This window comes from Ranitomeya variabilis, chromosome 6, assembly GCF_051348905.1.
Source record: "Ranitomeya variabilis isolate aRanVar5 chromosome 6, aRanVar5.hap1, whole genome shotgun sequence".
Classification (NCBI taxonomy): domain Eukaryota; kingdom Metazoa; phylum Chordata; class Amphibia; order Anura; family Dendrobatidae; genus Ranitomeya; species Ranitomeya variabilis.
The window spans coordinates 297250370-297271771 of NC_135237.1; the positions used below are offsets into that span (position 1 = coordinate 297250370).

The window sequence follows — 21402 nt, forward strand, 5'->3', positions numbered from 1 at the left end:
TTTCAACTCTCATTGCAGACACAGGCTCATGTAGGCAATGCTACGGTGCACTGATGGTGGGGGAGGCTCTAACTTCATAATCATTGCTGGTATACAAATCTAATGCTTTGCTCATATGAGAAGCATAGGGCAGCCTTTCACTTTCAAGTCAAAAACTAGTATATACATTCATAATACTGTGATTTCATTTGGACAACAATGCTAGATATATTAGCATACTAGTAACTTAGAGCTGGTTACCTAACAGGACTGGATCCTATGTCTAGATCCTGTGCTGTAACAGCGCCTATGATAGTTCCAACAGGTGTGTCCTCATACACTTCCATGGTGTAGGAAGGTTTGCTGAAAACTGGAGGCTCATCAACATCTAGAACATTTATTTTTACTGTTGCAGTGTCTTTAAAAGGTCCCACTGAGTTAAAGTGATGATCCAGGTGACCATTAGAAGCCTCAACTTTGAATGTGTAGGCCTTTTTTGTTTCGAAATCCAGAGGCTGAAAAATAAAATATAATTTGTCATGACACTCCATTAATTCTGTAAAAAAAAGGAGAGATGGCAGTTAGACAGAGCATGAGATGATCTTCACGTGCTTGTATGAGCTTTAGAACTCTCTCCAATATGTATCACTTACGTAAAAATCTATCAACCCGCTGGTTCTCACAAATCCCTTCACTGCTCTCAGCCATGGTGGTTCACACTCTTTTCCCCACTGGTCAAAGTCATTGTGGTTTACACTGTTCTCCTATCCCAAAACCTGTGAACTAGCATGTGGAGTAGTAGGCATTCTTCTTCTTGTTACCTGACTTATGACAACCTTTAACACACTCAGTTCAGAAATGAATGTGTCAAATGGTTTTATGCAATTCTATATCAACTAAGAAATGTGCTCCCCAAACCATTTGGGGGCATTACAATCTGACCAGACCTCAATTACAGGACAATAAAACTTTCTCACTCCTTATCTACAAACTGCTCCAATATCTAAGGCCAAAGCTGTTTTTATCCTGTCCCATACTGACATTTCTGCTTCACCTCACTTATCTACTGCATTTTTCCTGTGTCCTCTTCTGCATAAGTATGGGACTCTTCAGATTTTGTGTTATTCTATGCCTGATGAAGGGACCTGAGTAGTCTGGAAAGCTAGCAATTTGTTACCATCTTTTCAGTGAGCCATTATAAGGTACCAACCACAGAGGACTCTCAAATTTTAATATTTTGGTACCTGACTAACATTCTTTTCTTTTGAACTATACACCCTGAACCTTCTAGCTTCTCCTCTTGTGAACTGTGTTGTTCTACCACCTCTCAAGCTCTCCACCTTGATCAGTTTGCTGTTTGGTTTCCTCATTGTTATAGTGTGCAATATTTTCACTCATTATGAGTGACTTTAATATCCCCAGTGAAAAAATTGAAATCTTAAAGAGGTATTCTCAAGTTGTCTCTTGAGGATATCAGAGCAACACATTCACATTCTCATTTCAGTTTCTTTACTTCTTGGTCTCTAACAGTGCGGGCTCTACTCCATGAGTGACAGCTCTGGTGAGTAGTAAAAGTGTAGTATTAATAGAACTGTAAAGCTCTGGTTAAGTTATGCTTTTAGTAGTGTGTTCTAGAATGTATACTTACATTTACACATATAAGTAGCAGAGAATTTGAACAACACAAAGAGCTGTGATTAGGAGACCTGCTGAGAAAGCTGCAGGGCTGGTGATTTTGGAATGTTAATAACAGCTTCTCCAAAAGTTAGTTGATAGGGAGGAGGAGGAAGGTGAGCAGAAAACTGCTGTTTATAAATCTATGGGCTAGCTGAGAGAGATGACTGGGATATTAAGAGTTAACCTCTATTCTTGAATGTAATTACTTTTTACTCTCCAACAGAGTCTGGAGGCCCTGCTCCATCTACACACTGGAAGTTAAAACCTGCAACTCCAAAAGATTGAGAGCAGATAGAAAAAGCAAGTCAATAGCAAACTTGCTTCATTTCATTCTAATTTCATTCTAACTAATTAAAGAAATGTAATAATTTGAGAACACCTTTACAAGGGGTTGTTTCTTAGCAAACTACAGTCAGGGCATAAGCTTGTTTGAAAATAGACAAGCCCATTAACCATTCCTATGTCTTTCACAATGTACTATTTCATATGCTCTTAAAGACAGCATTTAATTGATCTAGTCTTCTACTGTTTCTGCTCAGTTTCTTACTTTTCTAAATCTCCTTTTCTATTTTATGTCCATAACTTTCTCTTATTTACTACTTCAAAATCTCATCCATCTCCAGACACACTGAGCTATCTCTTAAAGAAATCTACATTCTATTAATAGCAGCACATTGACATGTTAAAGTCTTCATAGTTTCCAATCTCTTATTCATCCTGTCCCAATCTAACTGCTAAACATTACAGCAGAACTACCAAGTGCTTCATTGAAGCCATGAACCTGCAAGATTTCATTATTCCAAACAAGCCTATCTCTCCTCTCTTTCCTTCACAATCCATAACTCATACTTTGCTTGCGCTCCTTGGGCATCAAGGGCAGGCTCCTAACAAAAGTCTTAATGCTGAAGACTTAGCCAGCAGCAGTTCCATAGTTCCAGAGTGAAAGTATCACCAATTTCCAAACACTAATTTTCCACTTCATCTTCTTTCACTGAATACCAGAAGTCTTTGAGCTCTTCCTTTCTTCTCCCCCTACTCCCTGCATTCTTGATCCTTTTGCCATACACTAAAACAAGTCTCACTCCCGGACTGGACCTGCTAACCTAGCTAAATATTCAATCTTCCTCCATGTATATTTCCTGTATTTTTTAAACATACTAAAACTGAAAAAAACAAAACCTTCTTGATTAGTCTTTTGCGGATACCTACTGACCTGTCTCTAATCTTCCATCATCTGGAATACTGGATCATCTGCCTAATTAGCCACAATATATTGCTGATAATTGTATTCCCAATTCCTTCTAGTATTATATTAATAATATTATCTCCTCAATCCAAGCAGCTAAGTTCTACAGGTTTCACTTGGTCCAACACCAACTCAGAAAATTTCACACTATTGACCGTAAAGATGCTGCTTTCACCGGATTTCCTTACCACTTCTGACCTGTTTAGAGTGAATCATTTTCTCTGTCTATTTCAGCATGTGGCAATAATATAACTCCTAGACAATGCAAAAGAATACACCAGCGCTGCCTCCCAAAGTCACTGAGCCGCAGGAACCAAGACAGAACAGAGGCTAAAACTGTCAGAGAAAAGATACAATATAAAGGAAAACTGGATCCGCGCTACAGTGCTGCAAAAACAACTCGAAATATGCACCAAATAATTCGCTTAGACAATGCACAGTAGATTAAACAACAAAGGGATGATTGCTGTGGTGCCCAGTATTACACACGACACCAAGTATGTACAAATACCACGACCTGCATCAGAGATGGGCCTGGAGAGCCGGTGAGAAAATGCCGCACTAACCGTTATTCCAGTACCCAGTAAATGATGGCGTATGTGGGTCCAATAGAAGGTGGTGTCCGTCGGGCTGGTGTGCGGGCAGATTGGACGAACGAGCAGACTGCCGTGTGGAAGAGATACGCAGAGCCAGGGACAACTCCGGCCGGTAGCGTCCCTGGATGCGAGCGGGAAACAGCCAAGGGAGGAGCTCGCTGGCACAAGGCTCAGCGTGTGACGTCACTGAGCTTGGAGAAAGTACGGGGTGCCACAGGAATCAAACCGACGCGTTTCGAAGGAGCGGCGTCCTTCCTCATCAGGGTTACTGATCCCTGAAAATGCCCCGCTATTTAACCCCCCAAGGTGTCACTCAAACTGCCCGGTCCGCCCTATAAGCCCGCTCCTAAGATGGTGTGCAATGGGAGTACTGGTAATCTAAGATATAGTAAGGAATATAAGAGGCATGATCCGCAAAATAGACCTAATAGAAGTTATAACTTGTGTAGGAACAGCCTGTATGTGTTACACATGTAGTGCAGATATGGGACAATACTGCTGCAATAAATTAAGTGAAATTTTGTAGAAATGGATAAAAACAAATCTTTAATAAATACTAAATTAAAATTAATTGTACTAAAAAACTGATTAAAACCAATAAAATAAGACAAATAAAAGGGAGAAACAGGGGATGCGAAATAAAACCAATCAAGGAACAGGGAGATAATGCACTCCCCTAATCCGATGGGAACCCCAAAAAAAGGGGAAAAGAAAGTACTGGCCTAAAAAGCAAATATTTCAAGCCCATGATTAAGGCCTTTCGGTGCAAGGCTGTTAAGGGAGAAAATCCAATGGGATTCGGCCCTGGACATGGCTTTTATCAGGTTGCCTCCTCTTAAATTTTGTTTAACTTTTTGAATACCCCAAAATACGATGCCCCTAGTGGATTTATCATGCCTCTCACTAAAGTGCCGGGAAAGTGGGTGGCCCAAGAAGCCTTTATGGATATTGGTGAAATGTTCCTTTATCCGGACCATCATGGGTCTCTTGGTGCGGCCTACGTAAAGTTTTCTGCACGGGCACTCAATGGCATATATAACCATAGAAGAAGCACATGTAATGTTGTCTCTGATGGTATACTCATTCCTGTCATCCATATCTGAAAAAGTAGAACGGCATGTTTTCTGGAAGGATGTATGCCGGCACCCGTGACAAAATCCGCATGGTGTAAACCCTGTCTTAGTGTTAGTAGAGGCCTCCGATATTTGTTTGTACTTAGAGGATTGTCTTGTGGTGGGGGCTATAATGCTGCCCAGGGATTTTGCCTTCTTAAATATGAATCTTGGTAGGGGCGGCAAGGTTGGTAAATTTCCAAAAATTGTTGGGTAAGGAGGGCAGAGTCCTTATTGAAGTCTTCTAAGGTAGTGCAGTTCCGTCTGATTCTTGTATACTGGCCCTTGGGCACATTTGTGAGCCAGACTGGAAGATGGCAGCTGGTCATGCCAATAAAACTGTTGGAGTCCACCTCCTTGCGGACAATTTTTGGATAAGGGTTACCCTAGAGGATTACTGGAACGTGCCAAGAAAGACATCATGGAGACACCCAGGGATGCCATATTACATAGAGTGAAATTTACCAACCAGCCAACGAATATTCAGGACCAGATCCATCAGCTACCCTTTATCACTCAATTCCATGCTGGGCACACCAAATTTAGGTCCATCATCAACAAACATTGGACTATACTTCAGGGGGACAAAATCATAGGGGAATTTTTGCCGCCCCTACCAAGATTCATATTTAAGAAGGCAAAATCCCTGGGCAGCATTATAGCCCCCACCACAAGACAATCCTCTAAGTACAAACAAATATCGGAGGCCTCTACTAACACTAAGACAGGGTTTACACCATGCGGATTTTGTCACGGGTGCCGGCATACATCCTTCCAGAAAACATGCCGTTCTACTTTTTCAGATATGGATGACAGGAATGAGTATACCATCAGAGACAACATTACATGTGCTTCTTCTATGGTTATATATGCCATTGAGTGCCCGTGCAGAAAACTTTACGTAGGCCGCACCAAGAGACCCATGATGGTCCGGATAAAGGAACATTTCATCAATATCCATAAAGGCTTCTTGGGCCACCCACTTTCCCGGCACTTTAGTGAGAGGCATGATAAATCCACTAGGGGCATCGTATTTTGGGGTATTCAAAAAGTTAAACAAAATTTAAGAGGAGGCAACCTGATAAAAGCCATGTCCAGGGCCGAATCCCATTGGATTTTCTCCCTTAACAGCCTTGCACCGAAAGGCCTTAATCATGGGCTTGAAATATTTGCTTTTTAGGCCAGTACTTTCTTTTCCCCTTTTTTTGGGGTTCCCATCGGATTAGGGGAGTGCATTATCTCCCTGTTCCTTGATTGGTTTTATTTCGCATCCCCTGTTTCTCCCTTTTATTTGTCTTATTTTATTGGTTTTAATCAGTTTTTTAGTACAATTAATTTTAATTTAGTATTTATTAAAGATTTGTTTTTATCCATTTCTACAAAATTTCACTTAATTTATTGCAGCAGTATTGTCCCATATCTGCACTACATGTGTAACACATACAGGCTGTTCCTACACAAGTTATAACTTCTATTAGGTCTATTTTGCAGATCATGCCTCTTATATTCCTTACTATATCTTAGATTACCAGTACTCCCATTGCACACCATCTTAGGAGCGGGCTTATAGGGCGGACCGGGCAGTTTGAGTGACACCTTAAGGGGTTAAATAGCGGGGCATTTTCAGGGATCAGTAACCCTGATGAAGAAGGACGCCGCTCCTTCGAAACGCGTCGGTTTGATTCCTGTGGCACCCCGTACTTTCTCCAAGCTCAGTGACGTCACACGCTGAGCCTTGTGCCAGCGAGCTCCTCCCTTGGCTGTTTCCCGCTCGCATCCAGGGACGCTACCGGCCGGAGTTGTCCCTGGCTCTGCGTAGCTCTTCCACACGGCAGTCTGCTCGTTCGTCCAATCTGCCCGCACACCAGCCCGACGGACACCACCTTCTATTGGACCCACATACGCCATCATTTACTGGGTACTGGAATAACGGTTAGTGCGGCATTTTCTCACCGGCTCTCCAGGCCCATCTCTGATGCAGGTCGTGGTATTTGTACATACTTGGTGTCGTGTGTAATACTGGGCACCACAGCAATCATCCCTTTGTTGTTTAATCTACTGTGCATTGTCTAAGCGAATTATTTGGTGCATATTTCGAGTTGTTTTTGCATAACTCCTAGACAGTTTACCCACTGGTTTACATTTATGGGATTTTTCTTTATATCCATATATTTAATCACTTCCACAATCATGTTTTGTGCACCTAAAAAACCAACTACAAGATCTTCCCTGTACGTGAAGGAAAATAGCAAAACTCAGATTTATTCTCAGCTTGATTAATGTAACTCATTACTTGATAACCTCCTCTGCAGTCCAGAGGTGTATCTAGCCTTTCCTGCACCCGGGGCAAAGGATCAGTTTGGCATCCCCCCCCAAACCTCCCCCATTTGAACCTTAACTCTATTGAAACTGCATGACCTAGCCAAGGTACATTCCTGAATACCCATAATGTTAAAATAGATACCAATAAAAGTATTTAGAATTGAGAGTCCTCAGTGGTTGATACCTTTTAATGGCTAACTGAAAAGATGGTAACAAATTGCAAGCTTTCGAGACTACATACGTCTCTTCATCAGGCAAAGACTAAAACAAATTCTGAAGAATTCTGAGGAATATACTCACCCTCGGACGCGCCCTGCTTCTTCCGGCAGCCTTCCTTCCTAAGAATGAGTGCGTGAAGGACCTTAGATGACGTCGCGGCTTGTCCATGTGACCGCTCGCGGCCAATCACAAGCCGCGACGTCACCGCAGGTCATTCACGCGCTCATTCTTAGGAAGGAAGCCTGCAGGTTAGTAGCAGGGCGCGTCCGAGGGTGAGTATATCAATATTTTTTATTTTGATTCTTTATTTTACACATTAATATGGATCCCAGGGCCTGAAGGAGAGTTTCCTCTCCTTCAGACCCTGGGAACCATAGTATCCCATTGCACTGCATTGGGTTTCGTGTTTCGGCCGACCCCGACCCCGACTTTTTTATAGGATCGGCCGATTTCACTCGACCCGACTTTTGAGAAAGTCGGGTTTCGTGAAACCCGACCCGATCCTATAAAAATAAAAGTCGCTCAACCCTAGTATCAACCACTGAGGACTCTCAATTCTAAATATTTTTCTATCTACTGGCTAACACGGTGCCAAGATATATTTCTTTCCTGTATCAATAAAAGTAAAATTAATTGAGACATCAGTAGGTTAAGTGTTTTTGAATATCCATATTGAATCAAGAGCCCCATATAATTCTGCATAAAGGTTAATAATGGCCCCATAAGATGCTCCATAGACACATTTGCCCAATATAGTGCTGTAGAAACGTTGATTATGGCCCCATAAGATGCTCCATAAAGATATTAGCGCCTTATAGTGCTGCAGAAACGTTGATTATGGCCCCATAAGATGCTCCATAAAGATATTTGCCCCATATAGTGCTGCACAAACGTTAATTATGGCCCCATAAGATACTCCATACAGACACTTGCCCCATATAGTGCTGCACAAACATTGATTATGGCCCTATACAGACACTTGCCCCATATAGTGCTGCACAAACATTGATTATGGCCCCATACAGACACTTGCCCCATATAGTGCTGCACAAACGTTATGGCCCCATAAGATGCTCTTTACAGACACTTGCCCCATATAGTGCTGCACAAACGTTATGGCCCCATAAGATGCCCCATACAGACACTTGCCCTATTTACTGTTGCTGTGATAAAAAAAAAAAATCACATACTCACTTCTCCGTCGCACAGGCCCCCCGCACTTTCAATATTCACCTGCTCCTCGTTCCAGCCACCATGCCATCTTCAGCACTGACATTCAGGCAGAGGGCGCGCACTAACTAGATCACCGCGCCCTCTGACCTCAGCGTCACTGCTGAAGACGGAGCGGCGCCTGAACGAGGAGCAGGTGAATATCGCGCTGCTCTCCCCTCCCCGTTATACTCACCTGCTCCTGGCGCTGTGCAGTCCCTGCTTCCCCGGCGCCGGCAGCTTCTTCCTGTACTGAGCGGTCACCGTTACCGTTCATTACAGTAATGAATATGCGGCTCCACCCCTATGGGAGGTGGAGCCGCATATTCATTACTGTAATGAGCGGTACCATGTGAAAGCTCAGTACAGGACGAGGAGCCTCCTTGGACCGCTGCATCATCAGGCGGCCCGCTGGCGCCCCCCTGTCAGCTGCGCCCGGGGCATATGCCCCGGCTGCCCCCCCTGGATACGCCACTGCTGCAGTCTCTCACCTCTCCATAGTTTATTCTGTATGCAATGGTCAGGCTCTCCTTTCTGTCCAATTGTTACAGCAATGTCTCCTATGCCAGTCATTACAGCTTTCTATCTACTTAATATTTTTTTCAGCTTATCCAAAAATCAAAGACAGACAACATTTTTTTCTTGACACATAAAAACATACTTAATCATTACGACTTTAATTTTCAGAAATCTATAGGCCAGAATACCTTAACAGTGTTCACTGTGAACTATATATTGATGATAATTACAGTCCTAAAAATCCATACAAGCAAGTTAAAAAACAAATAATCATGGACACGTAAAATGTTCTTTCGCTACACTACATGAATTTGTGGCTGATTTGTATCTCTGCTGCACATTCTACCTATATCTTCTTCCACATATATATCTACCACAGGGATGGACAAATCATTGGTGCAATTTGTGCAGCCGCGAAAAGAAGCAAGAGGTAACAGGGTCATTTGCACCTCCAAACCAGGTGGAATGATGAGTTTTCGGACAGCGAAGGGCCCATATATTTTTCTTGCTTATGGGCTCTCTTCTGTCTGTGTCCCCCAGTGTTTTACCATTTTACACATTCTCTAATGGTTAAAAAATGTTTTCTTAAATCCAAACTCTCCACTTCTGTCTTCTAGACAATTCTTGTTCTGCACCAGCTCTTTGGAATGTAATACCTCCTACAATTAGCCAATTTACTACTTATATAACCTTTATTTCCTCAGACTGTAAGTCCTTGTAAACAGGGCCTTCATGTCTCTTTTTAGAATTATTAGCTCACCACTTTCTAATGTCTAGTGATGATTACACTTGTAATATTTAAAATATAAAGTGCTATGGACTATAATTGTGCTAAATAAAGGTTAATAATTATTACCTTTCTCCTTTACAACAACAAAAAGATGTTTCTTTCAATTTGCGTATCTTCTAAAGCTTTAAATCAATAAGTATATTATTTCATACAATGTAAAAGAAAACACATTTTTATTTCCTAAGGTCTTTATATAAGTATCAGAAAATACTGTAGAAAATAAAAGGCGGAAGTTTAAACTGATATTAATTCTTATCCAAGAGAGACATCTAGTGGTGATTTTAAAGATTACACACAAAATGTAGTCCCAGCTAAAATAAGCACAATAAACAATATTTTACGCATTACAAATCTTGGCAAAAATCAATGTGATACATTTAAATGTTTGACATTGAAATAATCTGGTTATTAGATATGCATTCCTTACTTATCCCTATCTTTTATCGATATGCTGAGTTTTTCTGTTAACAAATGATTTAAATACTAAACCCCTATAGAAATAATTAATTAAAAAAAATAGGATTTTAATTTTCACATTACTATATTTACTATTAATCACCAGAGTTCTTTGGGGGTTATATCATTTCCAAGGTTGTCTCATGCTCCTTATTTAGGAGCGTATTGCTCCTGTCTCTCCTGGCTTCCTGCTTATCAGAAGGTGATTTGCTCTTGATATTTGACAGTTCTGACTGGCAGCATGAACTAGGGGCATACATACCACAGGTGGAGCCTTACCGAGGCCCTAAAGTGCAGGGAGGCCCCTTGCAGGGTGTCTTAAAGTGAGGCTAATCTTGCCTTTTTCTGAGAGCATTAGGCTACTGGGGGCCCATTTCCAGATTCCCCCCTATGATAAGGGTGGGGAGAGGACAATGATGTGAGTGAAGGAAAGGACAATGATGGAGGTGGGGAGAGGACAATGATGTAGGTGTGGGAAAGAACATTGATGAAGGTGGAGGAGAGGATGACGATGTACGTGAGAGAGGAAAATGTTGGATGTGGAGGAAAGGACGAGGGATGATGGGAAGAAGACAATGAGGGATGTGGGGAAGAAGGCAATGAGGGATCTGATGACAGGACAATGAGGGGGTGGGTGATAGGGATGAGAGTAAGGGGGACTTATAATGGACTTATGAACAGGGTAGAATGTTAGATATGGATGTAAAATGAATTGGGTGGTGGAGGAAGATGCTAAGTCCCTAATAGCTACATTCAGAATTTGCAGCAGAAAATTCTACTTCATTTCCTAATGTGTTGGCAGGAAGAACGCTACATAAAATATATTTTTTGCCATGTTTTTGACATGCTTGGGTGAAATACGCTGCAAGAATTTACAATATAGAGATTTTAATCTGCTGCAAGAAAAAAATAAGCAACATATGCATGTGACTTCAGGGATCTTATTCACTTTGCTTGTACTGTAAAACTGTCATATTTTCAGCAACAAAAATATACAGTGTGCACATAACCTAAAAATTAATTGTGAAGAGTCACAGTGACTGAATAATTTAGATTTACTGGGCAGCAGAAATCAGTTATTGGGGGCACAGTGTAGATTATCAGTTTATATTTTGATTGGTGCATGGGGAATGGCATATTAATAATGGGGTACATATCTGTATTCAGGGGCACAGTGCAGGGTAGACATGTATGTATATAATATGTGTCCTTTTTATTTTCAGGGCTGCGATGATCATCTTGACAAGACAAGACATGGTTGGGAGATGTCGACATGAAGGTCTGACCAGATGGAAAAGAAGTAGCAGAAATCTGCGGTAAGTTCCTGGATGTAAATATTATTCTGCATCTGCGTTGTGTGCCATGAAATTATAATTTTATTTGGAAAATCCCTTAGTCTGCATTCTCACATTCATGTGAGAATTTTTTTATCTAATGGCACATAGCGCGCTTCTTAGTTACAGTTTCCTCTTTTATTATGTATAACACCGTCACTTATTACATAACATCCTCTTTTTTTCACATTGTGTTAAAGCAACCCATTCAAAGCATAACGTTGACGGGCTGCGCTAACACTATAGCATACACGCCATCGCGTTATGCTATAACGCTAGAGCAGATGAATCATCTGCGCTAGCGGTAACGGAGCCTCAGACGCTGCAGCCCGCGTCCGAGGCTCCGTCACTTAATGACGGCACATCGCTAGCGCATGCCGATTATGGCATGCGTTGGCGATGCGCCCAATAATAGGGGTTATTGGCAGCGTTAACGGACTGCGTTACACTGCTTTATGCCATGGTGTAATGCAGTCTGTCTAACCGACTGCATTAACACAATGTTAACCCAGCCTTAGGGATAAATAATCTGATATGTAAGGGACTGTGCCTTACTTACTGTAACAAAAACAAGCACTGTGTAATAAAGGACAGTAATATACATAATAAATGAGACTATGTCAGATATATATGTGTGGCCATATATATATTTATATCTGTAGTTTTGTCAGCATAAAAAGAGGGGGGCCCAGACACATTGCTTGCACAGGGACTCCAACCTGTCAGTGTCCGACCCTGGTCTGATCTGTACACTCTCCCATGCTGCAAGCAAAGGCAGCTTTCATCTCGGCAGCATAGGAGAAGAGCAGAGGCAGTAATGCTGGTTGGATTCAGCATCCGAATTGCCCTTATAAGCTAGAGTGGGAAAATATGCATTTGATACACAGATGATTTTGCAAATTTTCCCACCTACAAAGAAAGGAGAGCTCTAATTTTTATCATGGGCACACTTCAACTGTGAAAGAAAGAATCTAAAGATAAAAACAAAAAATCACATTGTTTAATTAAATTTCATTTTATTGCATGAAATACCGTATTTTTCAAACTATAAGATGCACTGGACCATAAGACAAACCTTGGTTTTAGAGGTGGAAAAAAAAAAAAAAAGAAGCAAAAAATGTGGTCAATTCTGCACTAATATCCCTCATCCTGTTATATATATATATACATATATATATATATATATATATATATATATATATATATATATATATATATATATGTGTCACCAATCCAGGTATAGCTGGCCCCCTCATCACCATCCTGGCATACATGGTCCCCTCATCACCATCCTCATACACATGGTCCTCTCATCCCTGTCCTGGTATGCATGGCCCCCTCATCCCCATCCTGGTATACATGGCCCCCTCATCCCCATCCTGGTATACATGGCCTCTTCATCCCCATCCTGGTATACATGGTCCCCTCATCCCCATCATTGTATACATGGTCCCCTCATCTCCATTTTGGTATACATGGTCCCCTCATCCCCATCCTGGTATGTATAGCCCCATCTACTCCTTGAATGCATGGCCCCAATATCCATCCTGGTATGTATGGCTCCATCACCATCCTGGTATGCATGGCCCACATCAGAAAAACATAAACATACCCATAAACCAATATACTTACCTTCCCTGCTCTCCCTGCAGCATCCTGTCCAGATGCCAGATGATTTATGCTTGTAAACAGCATGACAGTAATGTCATGCACTGCTTACAAGCTTAGGACAGCTGTCAGAATACTCACTGCTCCTATGGCTGGGGCTATGGGCATGTGGAGCAGTGAATATTCATTTCTCTGGGACCCACTTGCCACCAATGCCAGTCCCTCATCTCCCCATCCACAGCAACAGCAGGTACATCTGGACTATATGACGCACCCCTACAATTACCTTCAAATATTTGGAGGAAAAAAGTGCTTCATAGTCTGGAAAATACAGTAAGAATTTTATCACCTACCAAACAGCGAGAATTCCGACTCTCACAGACCTGTTAGTTTTTCCAAAAGAAGCCTTCCTACCCTGCACTCATTACCTGTATTAATTGCACCAATTTGAACCCGTTACATGTATATAAGAAACCTGTCCACACACTCAATCACACTCCAACATCTCCACCATGGCCAAGACCACAGTGCTGTCTAAGGACACCAGGGACAAAATTGTAGACCTGCACAAGTCTGGGATGGGCTACAGAACAATAGGTAAGCAGCTTTGTGAGAAGGCAACAACTGTTAACACATTAATGGTGAAATCGGACACACTAATGGTTAAAAAGGACATACAGACGATACATTGATGGTAAACATTGACACACTGATGAGAAAAAGGGACAAAATATGACACACTGATGATAAAAGTGGATACACAGAACATTCATTGTTGGTAAAAATTGACTCATTGATGCACACAATGTTGACATTGGTACCATTTTTAAACATGAACATGTGAATGAAGCTTAAGGTGGCCAGAGAGCATTGCCATACTATACACCTTTAAATTAAACCAATACCTACAGGCTAATAGCTTTCTGGACACAACAGGTTCCCTGTCAAACCTTACATCTATTCTATGCTTCTTGATTAGACTACCGAAGTTTGTATTATCTAAGCACAGAATGACATACATCTATATACAGGTGCCTCTCACAAAATTAGAATATCACCAAAAAGTTAATTTTTATCTGTTCTTCAATACAAAAAGTGAAACTCATTTATTATACAGATACAGTCATGGCCAAAAGTATTCACACCCCTGCAATTCTGTCAGATAATACTCAGTTTCTTCCTGAAAATGATTGCAAACACAAATTCTTTGGTATTATTAGCTTAATTTAATTTGTCTTAAATGAAAAAACACAAAAGAGAATGAAGCAAAAAAGCAAAACATTGATCATTTCACACAAAACTCCAAAAATGGGCCAGACAAAAGTATTGGCACCCTCAGCCTAATACTTGGTTGCACAGCCTTTAGCCAAAATAACTGCGACCAACCACTTCCGGTAACCATCAATGAGTTTCTTACAATGCTCTGCTGGAATTTTAGACCATTCTTCTTTGGCAAACTGCTCCAGGTCCCTGATATTTGAAGGGTGCCTTCTCCAAACTGCCATTTTTAGATCTCTCCACAGGTGTTCAATGGGATTCAGGTCTGGACTCATTGCTGGCCACCTTAGAAGTCTCCAGTGCTTTCTCTCCAACCATTTTCTAGTGCTTTTTGAAGTGTGTTTTGGGTCATTGTCCTGCTGGAAGACCCATGACCTCTGAGGGAGACCCAGCTTTCTCACACTGGGCCCTACATTGTGCTGCAAAATTTGTTGGTAGTCTTCAGACTTCATAATGCCATGCACACGGTCAAGCAGTCCAGCAACCCCAAAACATCAGGGAACCTCCGCCATGTTTGACTGTAGGGACCATGTTGTTTTCTTTGAATGCCTCTTTTTTTCTCCTGTAAACTCTATGTTGATGCCTTTGCCCAAAAAGCTCTACTTTTGTCTCATCTGACCAGAGAACATTCTTCCAAAACGTTTTAGGCTTTTTCAGGTAAGTTTTGGCAAACTCCAGCCTGGCTTTTTTATATCTCGGGGTAAGAAGTGGGGTCTTCCTGGATCTCCTACCATACAGTCCCTTTTCATTCAGACACTGACAGATAGTACGGGTTGTACCCTTGGACTGCAGGGCAGCTAGAACTTGTTTGGATGTTAGTCGAGGTTCTTTATCCAACATCCGCACAATCTTGCATTGAAATCTCTTGTCAATTTTTCTTTTCCGGCCACATATAGGGAGGTTAGCCACAGTGCCATGGGCTTTAAACTTCTTGATGACACTGCGCACGGTAGACACAGGAACATTCAGGTCTTTGGAGATGGACTTGTAGCCTTGAGATTGCTCATGCTTCCTCACAATTTGGTTTCTAAAGTCCTCAGACGGTTCTTTGGTCTTCTTTCTTTTCTCCATGCTCAATGTGGTACACACAAGGACACAGGACAGAGGTTGAGTCAACTTTAATCCATGTCAACTGGCTGCAAGTGTGATTTAATTATTGCCAACACATGTTAGGTGCCACATGTAAGTTACTGGTGCTGTTAATTACACAAATTAGAGAAGCATCACATGATTTTTTGAACAGTGCCAATACTTTTGTCCACGCCCTTTTTATGTTTGGTGTGGAATTATATCCAATTTGGCTTTAGGACAATTCTTTTTGTGTTTTTTTCATTTAAGACAAATTAAATGCAGATAATAATACCAAAGAATTTGTGTTTGCAATCATTTTCAGGAAGAAACTGAGTATTATCTGACAGAATTGCAGGGGTGTGAATACTTTTGGCCATGACTGTATTACAAACAGAGTGATGCACTTCAATTAATTATTTCTGTTAATGTTTATGATTAAGGCTTACAGCTAATAAAAACTCAAAAGTCGTTATCTCAGTAAATTAGAATACATTATAACACTAGCTTGAAAAATGATTTTAAAATCTGAAATATTGGCTTACTGAAATGTATGTTCAGTAAATGCAGTCAATACTTGATCGTGGCTTCTTTTGCATCACTTACTGCATTAATGCGGCATGGCATGGAGAAGATCAGCCTGTGGCACTCCTGAGGTGTTATGGAAGCCCAGGTTTCTTTAATAGCAGCCTTCAACTCATCTGCATTGTTGGGTCTGGTGTCTCCCATCTTCGTCTTGACAATTCCCAATAGATTCTCTATGGGGTTAAGGTCAGGAAGGTATGCTGGGCAATCAAGCACAGTGATACTGATGTTTTTAAATCAGGTATTGGTAGTTTTGACTAGGGTTGAGCGAAACGGGTCGATCATTTTCAAAAGTCGCCGACTTTTGGCTAAGTCGGCGTCTCATGAAACCCGATCCGACCCCTGTGCTTGTCGGCCATGCGGTACGCGACTTTCGCGCCAAAGTCGCATTTCAATGACGCGAAAAGCGCCATTTCTCAGCCAATGAAGGTGAACGCAGAGTGTGGGCAGCGTGATGACATAGATCCTGGTCCCCACCATCTTAGAGAAGGGCATTGCAGTGATTGGCTTGCTGTCTGCGGCGTCACAGGGGCTATAAAGGGGCGTTCCCGCCGACCGCCATCTTACTGCTGCTGATCTGAGCTTAGGGAGAGGTTGCTGCCGCTTCGTCAGAAGCAGGGATAGCGTTAGGCAGGGTCCACTAACCACCAAACCGCTTGTGCTGTAGCGATTTCCACTGTCCAACACCACCTTCAGTGTGCAGGAACAGTGGAAGCTATTTTTTTTTTTTTCCTCAGCGCTGTAGCTCATTGGGCTGCCCTAGAAGGCTCCGTGATAGCTGTATTGCTGTGTGTACGCCACTGTGGAAACCAACTGCTTTTTTCAAAGCACATATCCTCTTGTTCCTTTCTGCACAGCTATCTTTTTTGTTTGTCCACACTTTTTATTTAATTTGTGCATCAGTCCACTCCTATTGCTGCCTGCCATACCTGGCTTAGATTACTGCAGGGAGATAGTAATTGTAGGACAGTCCGTGTTTTTTTTTTTTTTTTTTGTGGGAGATTAAGATTGGCATTTCTGCTACAGTGCCATCCCTGTGTGTGCCATCTCTCACTGAGTGGGCCATAGAAAGCCTATTTATTTTTTCCGTGATTTGTGTTCTAAATTCTACCTCAACACAAAAACACTACATCAATCAGTGGTAGAAAAATATTGGCCTCAGTCAGGGCTTGTGTGTCACTGCTGTGTGTGCTATCTCTTATTCAGTGGGCTATAGAAAGCCTATTTATTTATTTATTTTTTTTCTTATTATTTGGTTTCTAAAGTCTCCCTGAAAAAAAAAAAAATAAATAAAAAAACAGTGGGAGAGTAATATTGCCCTTTCAGCTTGTGTGCCAGTCTTGACTCCTGGGTGTGCCACCTCTCTCTCTAATTGTGGGCCATAGAAAGCCTTTTTTTTTTTTTAAATATTATTGGGTTTCTAAAGTCTCCCTTAAAAAACAAAAAATACATAAAAAAACAGTGGGAGAGTAATATTGCCCTTTCAGCTTGTGTGCCAGTCTTGACTCCTGGGTGTGCCACCTCTCTCTCTAATTGTGGGCCATAGAAAGCCTTTTTTTTTTTTTTTTTAAATATTATTGGGTTTCTAAAGTCTCCCTTAAAAAACAAAAAATACATAAAAAAACAGTGGGAGAGTAATATTGCCCTTTCAGCTTGTGTGCCAGTCTTGACTCCTGGGTGTGCCACCTCTCTCTCTCATTCAGTGGGCCATAGAAAGGCTATTTATTTTTTTGTTTTTTTTAATATTATTTGGTTTCTAAAGTCTCCCTGAAAATTAAAAAAAAAAACTTAAAAAAACAGTGGGAGAGTAATATTGCCCTTTCAGCTTGTGCGCCAGTCTTGACTCCTGGGTGTGCCACCTCTCTCTCTCTAATTGTGGGCCATAGAAAGCCTTTTTTTTGTTTGTTTTTTTTTTTATATTATTTGGTTTCTAAAGTCTCCCTTAAAAAACAAAAAATACATAAAAAAACAGTGGGAGAGTAATATTGCCCTTTCAGCTTGTGTGCCAGTCTTGACTCCTGGGTGTGCCACCTCTCTCTCTCATTCAGTGGGCCATAGAAAGGCTATTTATTTTTTTGGTTTTTTTAATATTATTTGGTTTCTAAAGTCTCCCTTAAAAAACAAAAAATACATAAAAAAACAGTGGGAGAGTAATATTGTCCTTTCAGCTTGTGTGCCAGTCTTGACTCCTGGGTGTGCCACCTCTCTCTCTCATTCAGTGGGCCATAGAAAGGCTATTTATTTTTTTGGTTTTTTTAATATTATTTGGTTTCTAAAGTCTCCCTGAAAAAAAAAAAAAAACATAAAAAAACAGTGGGAGAGTAATATTGCCCTTTCAGCTTGTGTGCCAGTCTTGACTCCTGGGTGTGCCACCTCTCTCTCTAATTGTGGGCCATAGAAAGCCTTTTTTTTTTTTTTTTAAATATTATTGGGTTTCTAAAGTCTCCCTTAAAAAACAAAAAATACATAAAAAAACAGTGGGAGAGTAATATTGCCCTTTCAGCTTGTGTGCCAGTCTTGACTCCTGGGTGTGCCACCTCTCTCTCTCATTCAGTGGGCCATAGAAAGGCTATTTATTTTTTTGGTTTTTTTAATATTATTTGGTTTCTAAAGTCTCCCTGAAAATGAAAAAAAAAAACTTAAAAAAACAGTGGGAGAGTAATATTGCCCTTTCAGCTTGTGCGCCAGTCTTGACTCCTGGGTGTGCCACCTCTCTCTCTCTAATTGTGGGCCATAGAAAGCCTTTTTTTTGTTTGTTTTTTTTTTAATATTATTTGGTTTCTAAAGTCTCCCTTAAAAAACAAAAAATACATAAAAAAACAGTGGGAGAGTAATATTGCCCTTTCAGCTTGTGTGCCAGTCTTGACTCCTGGGTGTGCCACCTCTCTCTCTCATTCAGTGGGCCATAGAAAGGCTATTTATTTTTTTGGTTTTTTTAATATTATTTGGTTTCTAAAGTCTCCCTTAAAAAACAAAAAATACATAAAAAAACAGTGGGAGAGTAATATTGTCCTTTCAGCTTGTGTGCCAGTCTTGACTCCTGGGTGTGCCACCTCTCTCTCTCATTCAGTGGGCCATAGAAAGGCTATTTATTTTTTTGGTTTTTTTAATATTATTTGGTTTCTAAAGTCTCCCTGAAAAAAAAAAAAAACATAAAAAAACAGTGGGAGAGTAATATTGCCCTTTCAGCTTGTGTGCCAGTCTTGACTCCTGGGTGTGCCACCTCTCTCTCTCATTCAGTGGGCCATAGAAAGGCTATTTTTTTTTTGTTTTTTTAATATTATTTGGTTTCTAAAGTCTCCCTGAAAAAAAAAAAAACATAAAAAAACAGTGGGAGAGTAATATTGCCCTTTCAGCTTGTGTGCCAGTCTTGACTCCTGGGTGTGCCACCTCTCTCCCTCTCATTCAGTGGGCCATAGAAAGCCTATTTATTTTTTTTTTTAAATATTATTGGGTTTCTAAAGTCTCCCTTAAAAAACAAAAAATACATAAAAAAACAGTGGGAGAGTAATATTGCCCTTTCAGCTTGTGTGCCAGTCTTGACTCCTGGGTGTGCCACCTCTCTCTCATTCAGTGGGCCATAGAAAGCATTTATTTTTTTTTTCCTTGATTTGTGTTCTAAAATCTACCTCAACACAAAAACACTACATCAATCAGTGGGAGAAAAATATTGGCCTCAGTCAGGGCTTGTGTGCCACTGCTGTGTGTGCTATCTCTCATTCTGTGGGCTATAGAAAGCCTATATATTTATTTATTTTTTTTCTTATTATTTGGTTTCTAAAGTCTCCCTGAAAAAAAAAATACCTAAAAAAACAGTGGGAGAGTAATATTGCCCTTTCAGCTTGTGTGCCAGTCTTGACTCCTGGGTGTGCCACCTCTCTCTCTCATTCAGTGGGCCATAGAAAGGCTATTTATTTTTTTGGTTTTTTTAATATTATTTGGTTTCTAAAGTCTCCCTGAAAAAAAAAAAAAACATAAAAAAACAGTGGGAGAGTAATATTGCCCTTTCAGCTTGTGTGCCAGTCTTGACTCCTGGGTGTGCCACCTCTCTCTCTCATTCAGTGGGCCATAGAAAGGCTATTTATTTTTTTTGTTTTTTTAATATTATTTGGTTTCTAAAGTCTCCCTGAAAATAAAAAAAAAAAACCTTAAAAAAACAGTGGGAGAGTAATATTGCCCTTTCAGCTTGTGCGCCAGTCTTGACTCCTGGGTGTGCCACCTCTCTCTCTCTAATTGTGGGCCATAGAAAGCCTTTTTTTTTTTTTTTTTTTTTTTTTTAATATTATTTGGTTTCTAAAGTCTCCCTTAAAAAACAAAAATACATAAAAAAACAGTGGGAGAGTAATATTGCCCTTTCAGCTTGTGTGCCAGTCTTGACTCCTGGGTGTGCCACCTCTCTCTCTCATTCAGTGGGCCATAGAAAGGCTATTTATTTTTTTGGTTTTTTTAATATTATTTGGTTTCTAAAGTCTCCCTTAAAAAACAAAAAATACATAAAAAAACAGTGGGAGAGTAATATTGCCCTTTCAGCTTGTGTGCCAGTCTTGACTCCTGGGTGTGCCACCTCTCTCTCTCATTCAGTGGGCCATAGAAAGGCTATTTATTTTTTTGGTTTTTTTAATATTATTTGGTTTCTAAAGTCTCCCTGAAAAAAAAAAAAAAACATAAAAAAACAGTGGGAGAGTAATATTGCCCTTTCAGCTTGTGTGCCAGTCTTGACTCCTGGGTGTGCCACCTCTCTCTCTCATTCAGTGGGCCATAGAAAGGCTATTTTTTTTTTGGTTTTTTTAATATTATTTGGTTTCTAAAGTCTCCCTGAAAAAAAAAAAAACATAAAAAAACAGTGGGAGAGTAATATTGCCCTTTCAGCTTGTGTGCCAGTCTTGACTCCTGGGTGTGCCACCTCTCTCCCTCTCATTCAGTGGGCCATAGAAAGCCTATTTATTTTTTTTTTTAAATATTATTGGGTTTCTAAAGTCTCCCTTAAAAAACAAAAAATACATAAAAAAACAGTGGGAGAGTAATATTGCCCTTTCAGCTTGTGTGCCAGTCTTGACTCCTGGGTGTGCCACCTCTCTCTCATTCAGTGGGCCATAGAAAGCATTTATTTTTTTTTCCTTGATTTGTGTTCTAAAATCTACCTCAACACAAAAACACTACATCAATCAGTGGGAGAAAAATATTGGCCTCAGTCAGGGCTTGTGTGCCACTGCTGTGTGTGCTATCTCTCATTCAGTGGGCTATAGAAAGCCTATTTATTTATTTATTTTTTTTCTTATTATTTGGTTTCTAAAGTCTCCCTTAAAAAAAAAATACCTAAAAAAACAGTGGGAGAGTAATATTGCCCTTTCAGCTTGTGTGCCAGTCTTGACTCCTGGGTGTGCCACCTCTCTCTCTCATTCAG

At 40.6% G+C, this 21402-nt stretch overlaps 1 protein-coding gene across 1 annotated transcript in view; it reads right to left on the reverse strand.

The window, feature by feature from the left end:
- CDH12 (cadherin 12) overlaps positions 1 to 21402 on the reverse strand; it is a 1379166-nt gene that overhangs the window by 56230 nt on the left and 1301534 nt on the right. Inside the window, exon 10 of the mRNA XM_077269712.1 lies at positions 241 to 494. Within this exon, the coding sequence (XP_077125827.1) occupies positions 241 to 494 (254 nt within the window). The remainder of the gene's footprint in view (positions 1 to 240; positions 495 to 21402) is intronic.